This window comes from Coenobita brevimanus, chromosome 59 (assembly GCF_032717465.1).
Source record: "Coenobita brevimanus isolate Jiangsu-jjx chromosome 59, ASM3271746v2, whole genome shotgun sequence".
In the NCBI taxonomy this organism is placed as follows: domain Eukaryota; kingdom Metazoa; phylum Arthropoda; class Malacostraca; order Decapoda; family Coenobitidae; genus Coenobita; species Coenobita brevimanus.
In genome coordinates, this window is record NC_137012.1 from 25579135 (window position 1) to 25599656 (window position 20522).

General features: G+C 42.9%; 1 protein-coding gene across 1 annotated transcript in view; it reads right to left on the reverse strand.

The window, feature by feature from the left end:
* Positions 1-20522, reverse strand: part of Cand1 (Cullin-associated and neddylation-dissociated 1) — a 125469-nt gene that overhangs the window by 20482 nt on the left and 84465 nt on the right. Inside the window, exons 14-17 of the mRNA XM_080274709.1 lie at positions 10359-10495; positions 9871-10031; positions 7581-7779; positions 5380-5637 (exon numbers count right to left, since the gene is read on the reverse strand). Of these exons, the coding sequence (XP_080130835.1) occupies positions 5380-5637; positions 7581-7779; positions 9871-10031; positions 10359-10495 (755 nt within the window). The remainder of the gene's footprint in view (positions 1-5379; positions 5638-7580; positions 7780-9870; positions 10032-10358; positions 10496-20522) is intronic.

A 20522-nucleotide genomic window follows, 5' to 3' on the forward strand; every position in this document is an offset into this window, starting at 1 on the left:
ACATTTATGTGAAGCTCTGGAATGTGGTGAATGTTTTTGGCGTGTCAGAAAGAGCTGGGATTCCAGGGGCTTGAATGATGAGTGAATGGTAGTGTTGCCCATTGGACTGGGCAAACTTGGGCTGTCTGGACGTGCTACTCCTCACCCTGCCCTAGGGTGGGAAAGGAGGTCCGGATGATGATGATGATGATATACAGTATATACAGTACAATATATATACAGTGCTTACCCGCACTAACTAACAATGCAGCCTTTCCATCACATAATGTCTGTAAATACCATTACCTTTGTTTCCATACTGTTACTGAGCCCACAATGACCAATTCTGACCAAAGTGATGAAAAAATTACTTTCATTTGCCAAGATGCCTGACAATTTCACGCCGTTACATCACGTGTGTTTACCAAATTTTTTTTTGGGGGGGTATTTTTCTGACACTCCCTGGACTTACCCCAACCCAATGCAGAAAGAATCAGGCCAATACCTATTATCATTTCCCTGAAAGAAATAAGCAAACGTACAAAAAGATACACACATACACAGCTTGAATTTATTATAAACATACTGTACATATGAGTATATGTATAATGTATACATACATGCATACACACACACACACACACACACACATATATATATATATATATATATATATATATATATACAGTAGACCCTAGTTATCTGCAGGGGTTAGGTTCTAGAGACCCCTGTGGAAGGCAAATTTTGCAGATACTCAAGTCATCATCACAAAATGGAGTATTATTTCCATATAAGCTATACACATCCCTGAAAAAATAAAAACATACTTTAAAATATTACAAATACATATTACCACTTACCAAAAGACTGTATTCTCTTCATAACCTTTGTACAATGATGACGATTGCTGTAAAGATTACGATGACTGATGTATGATGACGACGATGATTGTAGTGCAGTTCCTACAGTGCAAGTGTGGTGAGGCGATGAGATGTGTGGCGGCCCTGTAGGTTAGCTGGGAGTCTAGTCTGACCCTTCTGACAGGAGGCCAGATAACACCTTACGCTCTCCCTTTGGTTTAGAAGGATTGCTTTTATTCTTTACTTGTTTCTTGAGAGCCATTTTTCACTTACACAATGAAGTACAGTAGAGTTGTAAACACGAGAAGGGTGACAACAATGTAAGTAACAAACTGATTGGTGTTTACAGTAAGACTGGTGGAGTGGGGGGAATGCCTGTGGGTGCGGGTATGCTAACTATAGCTACAAAAGAAGTGCGCGTTGCGTGCCAATTTCAAATTAAGTTACAGTGTATAGTACAGTATTAAAATAAGTTTGATCTGCGGAAACTTAAATCCATGGATGCAAATTCCATGAATAAAAAGGGTCGACTGTATATATCTCATAACCTCATCGGCCATTTAAGTGTCCACTGCAGGACTGGCCTATCCTGACCGAAGTAGGGACAATACAGCCTAGGTATCTCTACCAAGTGGCTAAGGCTGTCTGGTAAAGATTGTATGTAGGATGAGAAGTGCTTGTGAGTGTGACTGTTGTGCTGGAATGGCTTTGGATGTGTGTGTAGTCTGTGAACCAAGTGTAATCGGCCCGTGTAAGCTGACTGGGTGCAAGCATACTTTAAAGTATGTGATGCTGGTTCAACTACAGCACCCCTTATGCCCACCAAATCAGTATGTGGCCTGAAGAACACTCCCAAAGTTTATTACCCTGGAGGGGCACAAACCCTTGTTCTTCAGTGTATGAAAATGCACACTTTACCACAGTGCCACAGAGGCTCCACACATACATATATATATATATATATATATATATATATATTGACTTAGGACCTACACACAGAATTGCTATGGAAGAGTTGTCTGTCTTTGCTTTGTGTTTCCACCTCTACCAAGTGAATTTTTTGGGCAAGAAGTAACTGGCAACTCCTCTGGTGTTGGTGTGAGGTGGTGAAACACTCAGCACGCCAGTGCCTGCCCAGAAGCGAGAGTGGGAGTATATGTTCCCGTCGCTCTGAGCTTGCACCTCTCTCTTTTTTCATATACATTACTGTTTGTCCTGTTATTTTCCTAGAGTCAAGTTGTCATGCCTCGAAAGTACTGCTCAATATAAACACGATTTGTGAACGTACTGGATGCATAAAGCTGACCATCATGAAGATTTTTGCTGCAACGTGCTGCCTGCCACCTGATGTTGTACCAGAGCACAAGCATGGCAGTGCTAAGAACAGGATGACTTCCAGAGGTACAGATACGCTTCTGAAATGGGAAGTAATCTAGAATCCTCGACTGACAGCAGCAGAATTGAAGAGAATGCATCCCCAGCTGTTACAAGATGTCTCAATTTGAACTATCTAACACTGCTTGCAGAAGGAGCTGGGTTTGCCAAGCCGCACCGCAGCCAAGAAACCGCTTCTCACTGACTGCATGAAGAAGCAGCGCATTCAGTTTGACAAAAAGTATGCACACTGGACATCAGATGAGTGGAGAAAAGTTATGTTTTCCGATGAAAGCATTCAAGTGTTCCAGGTGCGTTCTGCCAAAGTTCGTCGCCCTGTCTCCCGTCGTCGATATGACCATGCTTACATGGTGCCGACTGTTAAGCACCCACAATCAGTAATGGTATGGGGGTGTTTCTCAAGTGAAATGGGAAGGGGAGACTTCGACTTTCTTCCTAAGAACTTAATGATGAATGGTGGTCGGTGCATTCAAGTTCTGAAAGATCATTTGTTAAACTTTTTTGCTATTCATGGAGGCGACTTTTTCATGCACGATTCAGCTCCATGTCACTAGTCAAGAAAGGTGACAAAATGGCTTCAGGATAATCGGACTGAGGTCCTCGACTGGCCTGGCAACAGGCCAGATCTAAATCTGATAGAAAACTGCTGGGCAAAGATGAAGAAAATCATGGCAGAGAAGAAGACACCCAATCTGGACAATCTCAAGACTGAACTGACAAATGTTTGGTGCAAAGAAATGTCCTTAGATTACTTTAGAGATCTAAGTGATTCCATGCCAAAATGCATCCAACTGGTCCCGAAAAATATGGGAAACATGATTTCATAGTAATGAATGGCATTTCATGAACAAACATTGTGATATACTATGATTTCTGTGTTTTTTAATACCTTGTGCGGGAATGTCCAAAGTCAAGTTGCAGTGGCTGTAGCCAGTCACTCTCATCTTAAATGTCAGGACCAACTTTTTTAGTCCCGGGCTCCTACGCTCCTAATGGGGTGGCATAGGGATGGATGATGGATGGATGGATATACTACCAGATGCCTTAATCCCATAAGGGGTGGCCACAAACAAATTGCCTTTATGTCACCCTGTTCCCTGCCATTTCACCGCCCTGCTCCCAGCTCACACCCCCCTCTCATATACCTCTCCACTCTATCCCTCCATCTCATCCTTGGCCTCCCCTTCCCTCTCCCCCCCTCCATCTCATCCTTGGCCTCCCCCTCCCTCTCCCCCCCTCCACCTCACTCACATACACTCTCCTCATCAGTCTCTTGCTCTCCATCCTATCCACATGGCCAAATCACCTCAGCGTGTTTCTCCTAATGTTTCCTATCACATCCACACCACAATGCTCCTTCGCTTCCTCATTTGTCAGTCTGTCTCTCCATGTGACTCCATATGCTCCTCTCAAATAACTCATTTCCACTGCCCTCACCCTTGGCTTGTGCCTCACCAACAAGGTCCATGCTTCACTTCCACACGTGAGAGTTGGTATCACAATACTGTCATGCAGTAACTTTTTCATTTCCATGCTCACTTCCCTGTTTCTTTTCACTGCTTTCAAAGAACCACCGACCATTCTTCCTTGCTGCAGCCTTTCAAGCACTTCACCCTCTAACTTTCCATCCTTACTTTTGTAAGGATGTGTGTGCACACGTTTGGATTCAGAAGTGGAAGGTCATGTGTTTCCAACTTGTTGAGCTTTTACTCAACAGCGGTTGATGTGGTACAGGAGAGAGATGGTTGGGTGGATTGTGTGTACTTAGACTTAGAGAAGGCCTTTGACAAGGTACCTCATAAGAGACTAATGTGGAAACTAGAATATATAGGAGGACTAAAGGGGAAACTTCTGGAATGGATGAGAGACTTTTTGAGAGACAGACAAATGAGGACAGTAATAAAGGAAAAGATGTCTGGATGGAGGGAAGTAACAAGTGGAGTCCCTCAAGGCTCAGTGTTGGCGCCAGTAATGTTCCTGATTTACGTAAATGATATGGTAGATGGAGTGAACAGTTATGCAAGTCTGTTTGCTGATGATGTAAAGATCTTGAGGAAGATAGAGGCTGAGGAGGATTGTAAAATACTGCAGGAGGATTTGGATAGGATACACAATTGGAGCCGGACGTGGGAAATGAAATTTAATGTAAAGAAATGTAAAATATTGGAAATGGGTAAAAGTACCAGGAGACCATCAATGAATTATTTTTTGGGTAATGAATTAATCACAAAAAGGAGAGAAGAGAAAGATTTGGAAGTGCTGGTCCAAGATAGTTTGTCACCAGAAAAGCACATTAACAAGATAGTTGGAGAGACTTATAAGCTCTTGACTAACATAAGAGTAGCATTTCATTATATGGATGAGGAAATGATGAAAAAATTGATAGTGGCCACGATCCGCCCCAGGTTAGAATATGCAGCGGTAGTGTAGTCCCCACACAAAAAGAAAGATATAAACAAGATTGAGAGAATACAAGGAACAGCAACCAAGATGGTCCCCAGTCTGACAGACCTGTCATACAGAGAGAGGCTGGAAAAACTGGATTTGCCTTCGTTAGAGGAAAGGAGAAAGCGGGGAGACATGATTGCGGTGTTCAGGACCATGGTGGGAGTAGATAAAATTGACAAAGAGGATCTGTTTGTATGGGATAAGAGAGCAACAAGAGGACATGGAATGAAATTGAAAAAGTCAAGCTGCTTGAAGGATATCAAGAAATATAGCTTTCCTTACAGAAGTATAGACTTATGGAATAGCCTGGACAAAAAGATCGTCCAGTCTAAAAACTTAAATGAGTTTAAAGTTAAATTCGACTTATTGAGAAACAGCGACGGAAACCCACGAGCATAATACATTCCGTGTAAATCACAATTAGGTATATTAGGTAAATACTTAAAAATTTGGAACAACTTAGACAAAGAGGTGGTGCATGAGAAAAACATTCATGTGTGTAAAGGTAGACTTGATAAATGTGGATATGGAGACAGGACAACACGAGCATTGCTCAATTCCTGTAAACTACAAATAGGTAAATACAAATAGGTAAATACACACACACACACACACACACACAACAAAATTCAGCTTATGTCCTCAAGTATATTTGTTCACTCTCAAACATCCTTAAGACACTTTCAAACATCCCTACCTGATCAGATATGGTGAACTTAATGGCGGTGACGATAGTGGTTCTCATCATGGGAGAGTCAGTTTTTAAAGATTCCTGTAGCTTGGGAAGAAGGGCCGATGGGTTTATTAGAGTCAGTTTACCCAAACACTCAGCTACTACATTGCGGGTTCCCTCCTCAACACACTCTGTATGTCTGAACAGCTGTGTCCAGATGTCACTCACAAACCCTTGTAAAACCTTCACACCTTCAGGACTCTTGCTCTGTAGACTGATAATCTGGAAAGATAATAAAATTGAAATATCTTGTACTAATCAACTGAATAGACGCAATAACTATAATTCCCTTTACAACTCAAAAATCTTCCTTCCCATGACACAGTAACAGTACTATTATGCATAAGATATTGCAAAGGCCTTCAGTGCTTTTAACCCATGGACTAACATACTTTCCAGATGTATGTGTGGTGACTGCAACTTACTTTTCAGGAAGACTAACATTCAATGTGACTTGCACTAGTGTGTGCGAGTTAAAGTGAGACTAACAGTAATGTGCTTTCTACACCAATTATATCCCTCATCCTCTCCACATGCCCAAACCATCTCAATCTACCTCTCCTCATCACAACACCAATACACTCCAGTCCCATCCTACCCCTCAACTCTTTGATCATAAATCTAGCCCCCCAGGCCTCACACTCAGGGACACACTGCACATCCATCTCATCATTGTCATTTTTGTATCTGTGCCTGTGAACATCCTCTTCCTTTACTGCCCACGTCTTACTACCATACAGCATCACATTCCTAACACATCCTGCATACAAAGGTCCCTTCACTGTGAGGGAAAGCCCTCTTAATGTCAGGAGAGGCAACAGCTCCCTGAACTTCTTCCAACCACTCCTCACTCTAGCTACAGAGCTAGCTCCAGTCCCACCTCCAGCACATAACATATCTCAACAAATAACAGAACTCTTCCACACACTCAAAAGGCTCACCAGTAAGTTCTATCCTTTCATGCTTGACAATCTCCACCTGCTCTCCTCAACACAACGCACCCATGCAATCAGCATTATCTCACGGTCTACCTCTAAAACCACTACATCTCTTATGCACTAACTTATCACAGACACTGCACGAGATGGAATTACTTCCAATGCCATTGTGGCAAATCGCAAATGGTCACTCTCCCTTTCCTTGACAGTACTGCCACCAGCTCTAGATACCATCACTTTTATGTCCATTTATCTTAAGCACTTGTGCCCCATACCATCTCTCCACTTCCTAAATCTTTCCTCTGCCTCCCTTTCATTCTCTGCAATCAACACCAAATCATTAACATACAACATCTCCCACGGGAGTCCATTTCTGAAATCACGTGAGAGTGCTTCAAGTACCATGATAAACAACAAGGGGCTCAAAACTGATCCCTGGTGCACGCCAACAATCACAGAGATTCTCATCACTCAAATTTCCATTCACCCTTACCTGAGTGCAGGCACCCACATACATGGTCATAACCACCCTGACCAGCCACTCCTTGATCCAAGCTTTCTCATTGCTCACTTCACCACCTTTCCAGGGACTCTGTCAAAGGCCTTTTCCAAATCAAGAAAAACAAGTACAGTTCTCTTTTCTTTCCTATATATTTTTCCTGAAGTTGTCGAACAATGAACATGGTATCAGTGGACCTTCTGCCTGACATAAACCCAAACTGCATCTCATCAATACTCACTCTTTCTCTAATCATACCTTCTGGAACTCTCTCCATTACCCTCATTATCTGGTCTAAAAGCTTTATGCCTCTATAATTCCTCTTTCTAGAGCACCACCCTTCACCTCGTACACATTTACAATTACACTCTTCAGCCAATCCTCAGGGACAACACACTCACATAAAATCACATTTATCAGGTCAGTGACTAATCTCACTCCTATATCTCCTGAGGTTTTCAAAACTTCTGAGTAATTTATATTAATATTTCTTCCAGTATCTAACAACAAAAAGTTGAGCTCTTCAGTAAGAGTACGTCATACCCATTTTATTCTAGCTACATTCTGATCACTGTATTCAACTTAAGAAAGACTTTCTAATGGGAAAGTTAATAACCCCATTACTACACTATGCCCTTCTAAACTGAATATGATTCCTAGGCAGTAGCAAGCATGAAGTATAAAAAGGCATCCTTGCAGTGAAGTGGTTAATACAGTGCAATACTCACTTCCTTCAAGGAGTGTAGGAGGAGATACTGTCTCTTGGGGTTGGCTTCAATTTCTGAAAGAACGAAGGGTAGATACTCCTGCAGGTTGCCACAAGAAAGGTGGCCCAGAGCATAGGAGGCTGCTGATTTGACCTCCTCTGATGGTGAGCTAAAGGATGCTACCACTGCATCCTTAAGCTGAGGGATACGGCTAAGGTCACTGAAAAGGCAATGAATGGGATATTAATCCATTCTTGGTTGGGACTACTGCAGCATTCTATTCCTGATAATACCATGCTCTTTTACTCAACTCAGAGTGTCCTAAAACAGCCTGAGAGACTTTGTCAACTGCGGTCACAGGCTGGTACAAAGAAGCCCACATGTGAGATCATTAAGGTAACACCACTGGCTAAAGTACGATTAAAAGCATACCTGGTAACTTTAAGTGGGACACTACAATTACACAAACTAACAGCAAAAGAATATATATATATATACACACACATCCATCCATCATCCAAGCCTACGTTGCCCCATGAGGAGCGTAGGAGCCCGGGGCTAGGCAGTTGGTCCTGACATTTAAGATGAGAGTGACCAACCTCACTCATCCCTGAGTGGCATTATGAGAGCAATAAACTCCAACCACCCCTTCTATAAAATCCTTCACCAGCTCAATCCGATTGGAGCACAATAATAACCCACTAAACGACCAGGAGCCAAAATTTGGCTATATGGTTACCACCCAGCATAGCAAATAGTTTCCTGGTGTACAGGAAACCATTTGGCTTGTCACTCAGTGTAGAGTCACCCACAGGCAGGAGGAGGAGGACAGAATGAAGGAATGAAAGACAAAACAGGGAGTGTAAAGTCACCCATAGGCAGAAGGACGAGGAGAGAATGAAGGAAAGAAAGATAGAAGATGGAAGGAAAGAAGGATGGAGGAGAGGACAGGGCAGACACCTGAGAGCAGCACTACACTGAGTGAGTGGATGGTGAGCACCCCCACCTACCACTATATATATATATATATATATATATATATATCCGTCCATCCATCCATCATCCAATCCTACATTGCCCCATGAGGAGCGTAGTAGCCAGGGGCTAGGCAGTTGGTCCCAACATTTAAGATGAGAGTGAAAAATATACATATATATATATATATATATATATATATATAAAGGCACCTGGTGGTTTTGTGGGTAATTATTGCACTCCAATTGGATTGAGCCGGTGAAGGTTTATATCCAAGGGTTGGTTGGAGTTGATTGCTCATGTAATGCCACTCAGGGATGAGTGAGGCTGGTCACTCTCATCTTAAATGTCGAGACCAACTGCCTAGCCCCGGGCTCTTACGCTCCTCATGGGGCAATGTAGGATTGGATGATGGATGGATGGATGGATGGATATATATATATATATATATATATATATATATATATATATATATATATATATATATATCAGAGCAATTTATAACAATAACTATCACCCTTATTACTGTATAATTACAATGAAGGCTACAAACCAGATCTTCAATCAATCAAAAAAACAGAAATGAACAAAAAGAAGGCTATAGTACAGTATACATTTAATCATTCCCTCATCACGAAAAACCTTCACTATACTCTCTATTATATAATATATACATAAACATATATATATATATATATATATATATATATCTATCTATCTATCGCCAGATGCATCAATCCCGTTTGGGGTGGCCACAAACATATCGCCTCCAAGTCGCCCTGTCTCCCGCCATTTCACTGCCCTGCTGCCAACTCACACCCCCTCTCTCATATACCTCTCCACCCCATCCCTCCATCTCATCCTTGGCCTCCCCCTCCCTCTTCCCCCCTCCACCTCACTCACATACACTCTCTTCATCAGTCTTTCACCCTCCATCCTCTCCACATCGCCAAACCACCTCAGTGTGTTCCTCATAACGCTTCCTATCACATCCACATCCACACCACAACGCTCCTTTATATCCTCATTCGTCAGCCTGTCTCTCCATGTGACTCCACAGGCTCCTCTTAAATAACTCATTTCCACTGCTCTCACTCTTGACTTGTGTCCTTCCAACAATGTCCAAGCTACACTTCCATACGTTGGAGTTGGTATCACAATACTGTCATGTAGTAACTTTTTCACTTCCATGCTCACTTCCCTGTTTCTCATATATATATATTATATATATAATATATATATTTTATATATATAAATACTATATATATATATATATATATATATATATATATATATATATATATATGTATGTTATGTATGTATATATATAGCTTACATGTGTTTGCCAATTTCCCCAATGGCGAGGAGTGAGAAAGACTGGACGGTGGGTGAGCGAGGGTTGGTTACATCCATAAGGAACCTATCCACCACTCCAACTGCCTCTCCAGGGTGTGTCAGTGTCAAAGCAGCTACACACTTTGCCATTGAATGGTAAGCCTGTTGAAGAGAAATCAAGAAATACCTGCTGAAACAGTACAGTATTGCATGGTGACATGAACATATATTTTCTTAAGTTAAAACAATATTATATACTAAACAGTACTTTTATCTCTTTCAACAGAGATAACTTTTTAGTTTATTCTTCCTATCTCTACATAATTTTACTTAACTTAGATATGACCTCTCATAAAAGGAATTAACGAAGCCTATGTTTAAATCTTCCAGCTTGAACAATTTCTCCCAGGTTTAATAAATTCATCTCATGGTAAGGTATAGAAAGACATCATCATAATGATAGGATCACTACTTATACTTAATTCTGACCTGTTTATGAATGTTAGAGGCCTGAGGAGAGACTAGTGGAGCCAGGAGGTGGTTGAGTATATCTTGGTATCCAAGCCCTGGGAGTCCTGCACGAACCACTGCCTCAAACAGGTCTTGCATCGCTCTCAATGCTCCTCCTGACAAAGATTGTTGTTACATATTTGCAGATGAGAAGTATAATGTACAGTGTAAACAAGGAACAAAAGGAAGAATGGATTTACTGGTACTGATATTAATAACAGTAAATTCCATCCATCCATCATCCAATGCTATGTCGCCCAATAAGGAGCATAGGAGCCCAGGGCCAGGCAAGTTGGTCCTGACATTTAAGATGAGGGTGACCAGCCTCACCCATCCCTGAGTGGCATTAAGTGAACAATAAACCCCACTACCTCTTAGATATATACCTGCACAGGCTCAATCTGACTGGAGCACCTTAATTACTCACTAAACCACCTGGCGCCATAATCTGGCTACAGTACATGGTTACCACCCAGTGTAGTAAATGGTCTCCTGGTGTACAGGAAACCATTTGGTTTGTCACTTAGAGTAAAGTCACCTATAGGCAGAAGGAAAAGGAAAGAAAGAAGGAAAGAAAGAGGAAGGAGTGTAAAGTCATCCATAGCAAGAGAAAGAAGAAAGACTGAAGGAAAGAAAGAAAGAAGAGGAAGGAAAGAAGAGAGGAAAGGGCAGACACCCAAAGCTGCTCTACATCGAGTGAGTGGATGGTGAGCGCCCCCACCCCTTATTTATACTTTCCTAACCATTTCTTTTACCTACAATTTGTTTATTATGCTTACAAAGTCATCACAATTCTCTCAACAGACGCAGGGATCGAGCCCATGGTGCATGTCAAATGCTATGACAAAGCCACCAACACCCACAAGTAGTGCCATGTCCTGATGTCATGAAAAAGTACAACGGGAGGATGGGTGGCAATGACAAGAGCAAATGTGATGAGAGGAACTGCTTCACAACTTTTCACAAGAATCTTTAATTTTATTTGCAGAAGAGGCGGTGCTGTATGCAAATTCAGTTTTGTATGTACTTTTATATTTTTGTAACAATAATAATAATAATAATAATCTGGCCTTTTGTTTCTCAAAAGCGCCAGTTCTTCCTTTGGGAATTCACTAGCGCTTGACACACATACATTATTTTTACAAGAACTGTGACATTTCTCATATATAATACAAGCTACATCATCATATATATATATGAAAGTGGCAACAATTAAACCCTACAATCATCCATCACAGTACCTCTCTCCAGGTCACAGCATTTTGAAAAGAGAAAGGCTTTCAGCTGTCTCTTAAAGGATTCAAGAGAAGAGAATTGTCTTATGGACAATGGCAATCTGTTATAAAATCTATGGGTTCTATACACAAAAGAATGATCATAGAAAGATGACAGGTGAATGGCTCCTAGATCAAGATGCAAGGAATCATCTTCACTGCGTAACATGACACCCAGGCGTGCTGATGGAAATTTTAACAATTCAGCAAGATACAGTTACCTCTCAACTAACGCGAGTTTAAAAAACGCATTTTCATTTTAACATGAGGAAATATTTATGGAGATATGTTTAACTAACAAGGGTTTCTCAATTTAACGCGACTTTACATGTACATGATGGTTTCAAATTAGCCGCACTCGCCTTGGACAGTCCCGAGCTGATAGACCGTGTGTGGCAATTTATGTATAAATACAATTTTTTATTTGCCTGTTGCTTAAACCGGTTTTATTCGAACTATAATATTCGAAAATGAAGTTTGGCCCCATTCTGAGCAATCTGTCTCATTTTTTAACAAAATTTGACCAGGAGAGTGATGACAGATCTAAATTGTTACAACTTGATGCTGCAGAGCAGAAAGAAGAAAACCACTCAGACCAAGATAGAGAAGTTCTTTATGAAGAAGACTGAAAACTTAAGGGAGTTATCTTCATCACCAGTAGCACGGGAGTCAGAAGAAGAGGAAGAGGATGAGGAAGGACACCAGAGGGAGGAGGGACAACAAATTTAGGGTGGGGAGCGGCGGGAGGTGGGGGAGAGTGGGGAGGAGGGACAGCAGCAGATGACGAGTGATGCATAGATGAAGTGAGGCTGTGTGTTGTTATTGTTTGTGACCTACTTACTGTAATGAAAATGTTGCTTTTACTGTAGTGTTTTTATGACCTACTAATGCATTGATAATGTTGAGGAACTTTCACAATGCCGTGAATGAAGCAGAATTGAAAGAAAATCCACGTAAAAAAAAGAATACAGTATGTATTTGGGGAGAAGTAAACAATGCTTTGGCCCAACTAGGGCTCAAATGTTGTTTATTTCTCCCCAAATATACTGTTTTTGTTTTTTATGTGGATTTTCTTTCAAATTAATACTGTTGCTTTTAAGTTTAAGAGTAGCATAGCTCCCCAAATGGGTAGACTTTCCCAGAGTCCAGGAACGTAACCCCCAATATTACCATTGTTTCTTATGGGAAAATTATGTTTAACCCGAGGCGTCCCGTCGACGTATTGGTACGTTGCAACATTTTGCATTTGCCAGTCCCGTCGTTGACATACTGATACGTCGTGCAATTGCAAGGTCCCTAATTTGCACAATTTTTAATTTTCGTATGTATACACGGGACACCTTCCTCTATTCCTCTACAAGATGCCAAGCAGGGACAATGCCTTACACCGCATAACCCCCCCCCCCCCGCAGTCTCGGCAATTCACCTGTTACCAGTGACCTGGCCAATAAAGACATTCAGGGCCAGAGTGATTCCCCAATCGATGACAATGTGGAGGACAAAGTTTACATAGCATTAGAGGAAGAAACAGTCAGAATGATGATCAGGTAATGTGGCAAAAGAAGGTCAGGTATGGTGATGAGTTTGTGAGTGAAACAATGCTTATAATGCCTATATTACTGTTTGAAAACCAATAAACTCTCGTACTACATATAAATTCGTACCAAGTATATACATAAATAACGTTTATGAGTGGTGTGAAATAGTTACCCTCCCATAGAACTTGTTTTCTTTGGTGCCAGCCTGTTAGAAAACCCAGTCAGGTAAGGAGGTACTGCTACCTGGATCGAGTATTTTAAACCTCAGGTGAGCAATTTCTCTATGAAATTTCGATGTTTCTCACCAAAAGTGGATGTTTCAGCCAAAAAATATTTTTTCAAAAATACCTTGGGATTGGGGAGTGTCAGAGGTGCAAAATAGCTCGGGACGTGACGGGTTAAATAACGCATTTTTAACTAACGCGACCTCTCCAGGAACCTAACCCTCGCCATATTTGAGAGGTTACTGTACTTCAGTTCACCAAACTTAACCCCTAAAATGCGGGGCGTCGCATTTGCGATGCTCGCCAAAAAGGACATAACGGCGGAGCGTCGCGTTTGCAATTCAAGTTAATTTTGAATAAACGCGGGCAAGGATGTTTCAGCTGGTACTGTCTATCAGTACCACCACCCTTTAGCTACAATTAGCATACTTTACCTTCGTACTACTGACCTATGTTGTTGCCAAGTATCGCGTTTTTCCCCCCTCCCCCTCCCCACCACGGCCCGGCCAGCCTGGCTGTGATACATGGCAGTGCTCTGACTGCTCAGAACTGTAAATCTGCGCTCTCCTCTCACAAGCAGTTTATGCTAATAGGAAACGCTTGTTTCCCCAGTTGTAACACTAGCTTTTTTTCGCACAGTTTGCCCCTGTTTAGCGTCAGGTTACTGCAGGCTTTCAAAGTGACATTATGGCGAGTTCTAGCTCTTCCGAGTCAGTGCGAGCGGCCGACAGGAACGAGAATAAAGTGACGGGCGTAAGGTAGAATAAAAAAGAAAGTTGGCAAAAGGTGGTCTAAGTGTTCCGATAAGGCCCACAACAGCCCAGTTGGACTCAGCATGGAGCGTTGAGACCGGCCCACAAGAGTCCGACAGGGATGAGCGTAGTCTGTCAAAAGTCGCCCTAGGTCCCCAACTGGGATACTTAATTGAGTGCAATGATGCACAAATAATAAAAAAATTTGAAAAACCTATAGGAGTAAAAATGTCTTGTATGCCTCTAGTTTAACATATTACAAGCACTGTTCAAAATTCCCAACAAAACGTATGGCGAACCTGAAAGGGAAAGCCTCACTGACTTCCATATCTCTCTTTCTCACACACTCGTTCACTCATTTATTAAGTTATTCTGATATAAAGAAACACAAGGAAAAAATATTGGAATTCTATGCTGACAGTGGTCTGAACAAGCAAATGAACAATAGAAAAGCTATGAGAGGCGGTAAGAGTGCAGAGCATGACTGAGAGATAACAGAATGGTTTCGACAGCACTGGAGTGATAAAGTGGACCTGTTAGGTAGCATGACCATGAACCTGACTAAGTTGTTCCATAAAGACCTTAAATTAGAACACGTGTGTGATTATTAATCCCCACACGCCGGACAATATTTAACGATGCTGTCCCCTCACAAAGGACAATTTCTCGGAAACCACTGAAAATTGATTGTTTTCAAACCTTAATATCTTGGAAAGTATATCACTTAGGGAAACAAATTAATGACCACTTTACTCATCAACTCTTCCTCTTGCAAATGAAAGTATTCCTAGATGTTGTTGCACTGATGAATATTGACGTGAGGAAATGAACTAATCTTTGCCATGAGAGCAGCGTGACAACAGGACGTGTTCGTGCATCTGCCCGCGGCACCAACTATGACTTTGCTCTCAATGTGATAACTTACTCCACTAGATAAACTGTTGCATCCAAGGCATGCCTTATGGCACTATCACTGAGCCCTTCTCTAGCTTTTCTGGAAAGAGGCTGCAATGGATCGTGCAGCGTGGAAAGCCGCCATTAGGTGACCAAGGCTGACACATGCAAGCATGTTGGAGCCTTTAAAAACGAAACGAAGGCATGGCAGGGGTGGATGATGCAAGGGTCCATGTAAGGCGAGAACAAGAACTGGATGAAAGACGTAAGAAAACATCATCTTACACCTGGCAGAGTCACACAGACGACTGAGGTATGCTTGCCTCTGGTGCTGGGAGAATGTCCCCACCCTCTGGTGATGAGATCAAACTGTGGCACGAAAAAACTGGCGAATATAGCTGTCACCCGGCGCCCCTGATCCACCAATTTCATGTCGGATATAACCGTCACCCGGCACTTAGGGGTTAAAGGACAGTGGGTCAGAGGTGTACTGTTTGAAAAATTTTGTTGAAAGAAGGAAGAGTAAATAGTGAATGGTGGCAATCAGGTAATGAAAGTGTGTGTGTGTGTGTGTGTGTGTGTGTGTGTGTGTGTGTGTGTGTGTGTGTGTGTGTGTGTGTGTGTGTGTGTGTGTGTGTGTGTGTGTGTGTGTGTGTGTGTGTGTGTGTGTGTGTGTGTGTGTGTGTGTGTGTGTGTGTGTGTGTGTGTGTGTGTGTGTGTGTGTGTGTGTGTGTGTGTGTGTGTGTGTGTGTGTGTGTGTGTGTGTGTGTGTGTGTGTGTGTGTGTGTGTGTGTGTGTGTGTGTGTGTGTGTGTGTGTGTGTGTGTGTGTGTGTGTGTGTGTGTGTGTGTGTGTGTGTGTGTGTGTGTGTGTGTGTGTGTGTGTGTGTGTGTGTGTGTGTGTGTGTGTGTGTGTGTGTGTGTGTGTGTGTGTGTGTGTGTGTGTGTGTGTGTGTGTGTGTGTGTGTGTGTGTGTGTGTGTGTGTGTGTGTGTGTGTGTGTGTGTGTGTGTGTGTGTGTGTGTGTGTGTGTGTGTGTGTGTGTGTGTGTGTGTGTGTGTGTGTGTGTGTGTGTGTGTGTGTGTGTGTGTGTGTGTGTGTGTGTGTGTGTGTGTGTGTGTGTGTGTGTGTGTGTGTGTGTGTGTGTGTGTGTGTGTGTGTGTGTGTGTGTGTGTGTGTGTGTGTGTGTGTGTGTGTGTGTGTGTGTGTGTGTGTGTGTGTGTGTGTATGGTGTGCTTGCATGCATGCGTGTGTGTCTGTGTCACAGCACACACACACAGACGTGAATACATATGAGTGCATCCATGGTCTGCCTACTGAGTGTAAACAGACCATTTCACTTCGCATAATTCTAGCTGCGTTGATTTACGACCATTTATTTTCATCAAGTCCTACAAAAAGACAACGTTTTCATTCCTGGTGGGGTGAGTATGCATCTACATGGTATGACAGTGAAACTCTGGGGGGGGGGGGAGAGAGAGAGAGAGAGACACTAAGCAATTCTGTTATGCAGTACCAGTGTAGTCCAACCACACAGTACACAGCAGGAGCAACTCATCTCGAGGGAATGCTGGAACAATCACTCTCATGTTTTAATGTCAATAAATGTACCATTAGTATTCTCACTCCTTCAAGTACCATGCTAATTCATCGCACTGAAACAATACTTCAATTTAGTACACAACTGGTTTAGAGCGAGTTCCTTTGTAACCTATCTCGTGTGGTGGTAGTAGTAGCAGTAGTTGTTTCCTAGGCAGTCTGGCCAAACAGCTCCGAATCCCTTAGGAAGGCCATTGCCGAGACTGGGCTTTCCCACAGACCTCTCAAAGAGTGTATGTTGTGTTGCTGGCGTAGGTGACTGTGTGCAATGCAGTCTTCCATAATATGCTTAATAGTATGGGGTGCTGTGTTGCATCCTGGACAGGCATCAGCGATGGAGTCATCCAGCCTCTTCTGGTAGCTTAAGAGGGCTGGATGGTGGCCACATCTCAGCAAGGCCAGGTGAACCCTGTCCTCACGAGGGAGATAGGATTCAGAAGGGTGGATGTCAGGAGGCCGTGCATGCAGCTGTGTGTTGTCTTTAAGTGACTGAATGGAGCAGCACGTGATCTGAATATGGATATGCTTCTGGAAGCTGGTCTGAGGTGGGCGAGGGGGGAAAGATGACAGTATTTGTGTATGGTATTGTGTGGTGTTGTTTTGATGTTCCCTGGTGTAGGTGGATGTGCTGCCATGTAATATAGTGGATGTTGTGGGTTTGTGAAGGCTGCAGCAAGAAACTGGGTGCCTTTCATGTCTACTGTAGGTGATCCTTGACTTTGAGGACTTTGGTTTCTTGATGTAGGTAGTCTGTGGGTGTGGTAGCTGTGCAGCCTGTGATTATTTTTAGGGCCTTGTTCTGTATGATCTGTAGAGTGTTGTAGTGTGTTTTGGTGAGGTTAGGAGCCCAGGCAGGGCTTGCATAATTAATCACTGAATTATGTATTGCTGGTATACTGTGGTGGTGGTTTCTTTGTTGTGTCCGAATGTTGTATGGGCAAGTAACCTCAAGGCAATGAGTCTTGGTGTTGTTTTACCTTTAATGTTTGTGATGTGATGTTTAAATGACACTGATGTATGTTACATCAAGGATTTTCTGTGTGTGTGTGTGTGTGTGTGTGTGTGTGTGTGTGTGTGTGTGTGTGTGTGTGTGTGTGTGTGTGTGTGTTGTTTATGGTGAGGTGTGAGATGTGACTGTGTTTTGCTGTCCAGTTTGTAAGAAGGGTCACTGTAGATTTGGCTGGGGCTATTTTGAGCCTGTTTGTGGTGAACCATTCATGTAGTGTGTTGAGGTAAGGTTGGATGATGTGTGCAGCTGTGTTTGCATTTTGGTGTGTACATATAAGTGTTATATCATCTGCATAGGAAGCTATGTGTATCTGTGGTGTGTGGGGTGTGAGTATGTCATGCATGTATAGGTTAATCCGTTAACTGCGCATGTCGTTTTTTTGGAGGTGTCTGTGGTGCGCAGACATAGGGGTAAAAGTGAAATTTTCCAAAGGCCAAATTTTGTCTTAGGAATTGAGAGAACACATGCCAAAGTATAGAGTAACGAAATATTAGCTCAATATTTACCTTAGATGAACATCGAAGTGTCTGATTCCCTATTGGAATGTATGGTTTTCGTTTTCTTTTTCTGTTTCAGTTATGAAGGCTCAAACATGCTTGCATGGGTCGGCCTTGGTCACCATGGCACTATATTCGAAATTCACCTGTGCAGCCACGGCTGTATTGAGCAGTTGCACTCGGAACAGCCCAAGCTGTATAGAGCAGTTAACAGGTTAAAGAGTGTAGGGGACAAAACAGACCCTTAGGGGACGCCGTTTGTGAAGTTCCTGATGTTAGAAGACTGACTGGCAAATGTTACGTTTGCACAACTGTCTGCTAAGTAGTTTGCCAGCCATCTTTTTGTGTTATTGTTATTGTGTTGAATATTTTGTTTGTGAGGTTGTGGCAGGGGATGGCATCAAATCCTTTGCTGATGTCTACTGTTATTAGGAGTGTTCTGTGTGGTGGCCTAGCTGACTTCATGCCATCGAAAACTCTCTGTGTAAGGTCTGTAAGAAGGATGTTTGTGGAGTGCAGTGGCCTAAAGCCATGTTGTGATTGGGCTAGGGGAATGTGAGGTGTGACTAGCTGCAGTACCAGTTGTTCAATGACTTTAGAGGGGGTGCAGAGGAGTATGATGGGGCGGTGTGAGGAGGTTAACATGGGTATTATGTTGTGTGAGTAGCTGTAGTAGTAGTAGTTGTAGCTGTTCCCTAGGCAGTCTGGCCGAACAGCCCCGAGTCCCTTAGGAAGGCCATGACCGAGACCGGGCTTTCCCACAGAGCTCTCAAAGAGTGTATGTTGTGTTGTTGGCGTCGGTGATTGTGTGCAATGCAGCCTTCCATAAGGTGCTTAATACTATGGGGTGCTGTGCTGCATCCTGGACAGGCATCAGCGATGGAGTCATCCAGCTCTTCTGGTAGCTTAAGAGGGCTGGATGGTGGCCACATCTCAGCATGGCCAGGTGGACCCTGTCCTCACGAGGAAGATAGGATTCAGAAGGGTGGATGTCAGGAGGCCGTGCATGCAGCTGTGTGTTGTCTTTAAGTGACTGAATGGAGCAGCGAGTGATCTGAGTGTGGATATGCTTCTGGAAGCTGGTCTGAGGTGGGCGAGGGGGGAGAGATGACAGTATTTGTGTATGGTATTGTGTGCTGGGTGTTGTTTTGATGTTCCTTGGTGTGGGTGGATGTGCTGCCATGTAACATAGTGGATGTTGTGGGTTTGCGGAGGCTGCAGCAAGAAACTGGGTGCCTCTCATGGCTAGGTGATCCTTGACTTTGAGGACTTTGGTTTCTTGATGTAGGTGGTCTGTGGGTGTAGTAGCTGTGCAGCCTGTGATTATTTTTAGGGCCTTGTTCTGTATGGTCTGTAGAGAATGTAGTGTGTTCTGGTGAGGTTAGAAGCCCAGGCAGGGCTTGCATAATTCATCGCTGAACATATGTATTGTTTGTATACTGTGGTGGTGGTTTCTTTGTTGTGTCCGAATGTTGTATGGGCAAGTGACCTCAAAGCATTGAGTCTTGGTGTTATTTTATTTTTAATGTTTGTGATGTGTTGTTTAAATGACACTGATGTATTGTGTGTGTGTGTGTGTGTGTGTGTGTGTGTGTGTGTGTGTGTGTGTGTGTTTTTTCTGCTGTCCAGTTTGTGAGAAGAGTCACTGTAGATTTGGCTGGGGCTATTTTGAGCCTGTTTGTGGTGAACCATTCGTGTAGTGTTTTGAGGTAAGGTTGAATGATGTGTGCAGCTGTTTGGATTTTGGTGCATACATGTAAGTGTTATATCATCTGCATAGGAAGCTATGTGTATCTGTGGTGTGTGGGGTGTGGGTACGTCGTGCATGTATAAGTTAAAGAGTGTAGGGGACAAAACAGATCCTTGGGGGACGCCGTTTGTGAAGTTTCTGATGTTAGAAGACTGACTGGCAAATGTTACGTGTGCACATCTGCCTGCTAAGTAGTTTGCCAGCCATCTTTTTGTGTTATTGTGCATGTTTGTGTTGAGTATTTTGTTTGTGAGGTTGTGGCGGGGGATGGCATCAAAAGCTTTGCTAATGTCTAGTGTGACTAGAAGTGTTCTGTGTAGTGGCCTAGCTGAATTCATGCCATCGAAAACTCTCTGTGTACGGTCTGTAAGTTGGGTGTTTGTGGAGTGTAGTGGCCTAAAGCCGTGTTGTGACTGGGCCAGGGGAATGTGAGGTGTGACTAGTTGTAGTACCAGTCGTTCAGTGACTTTAGAGGGGGTGCAGAGGAGTGTGATGGGGCGATGTGAGGAGGGTAACGTGGGGTCTTTGTTGGGTTTAGAGATAGTGATGATATTGCCATGCTTCCAGATGTTGGGTATTATGTTGTGCGAGTAGCTGCAGTTTGATATG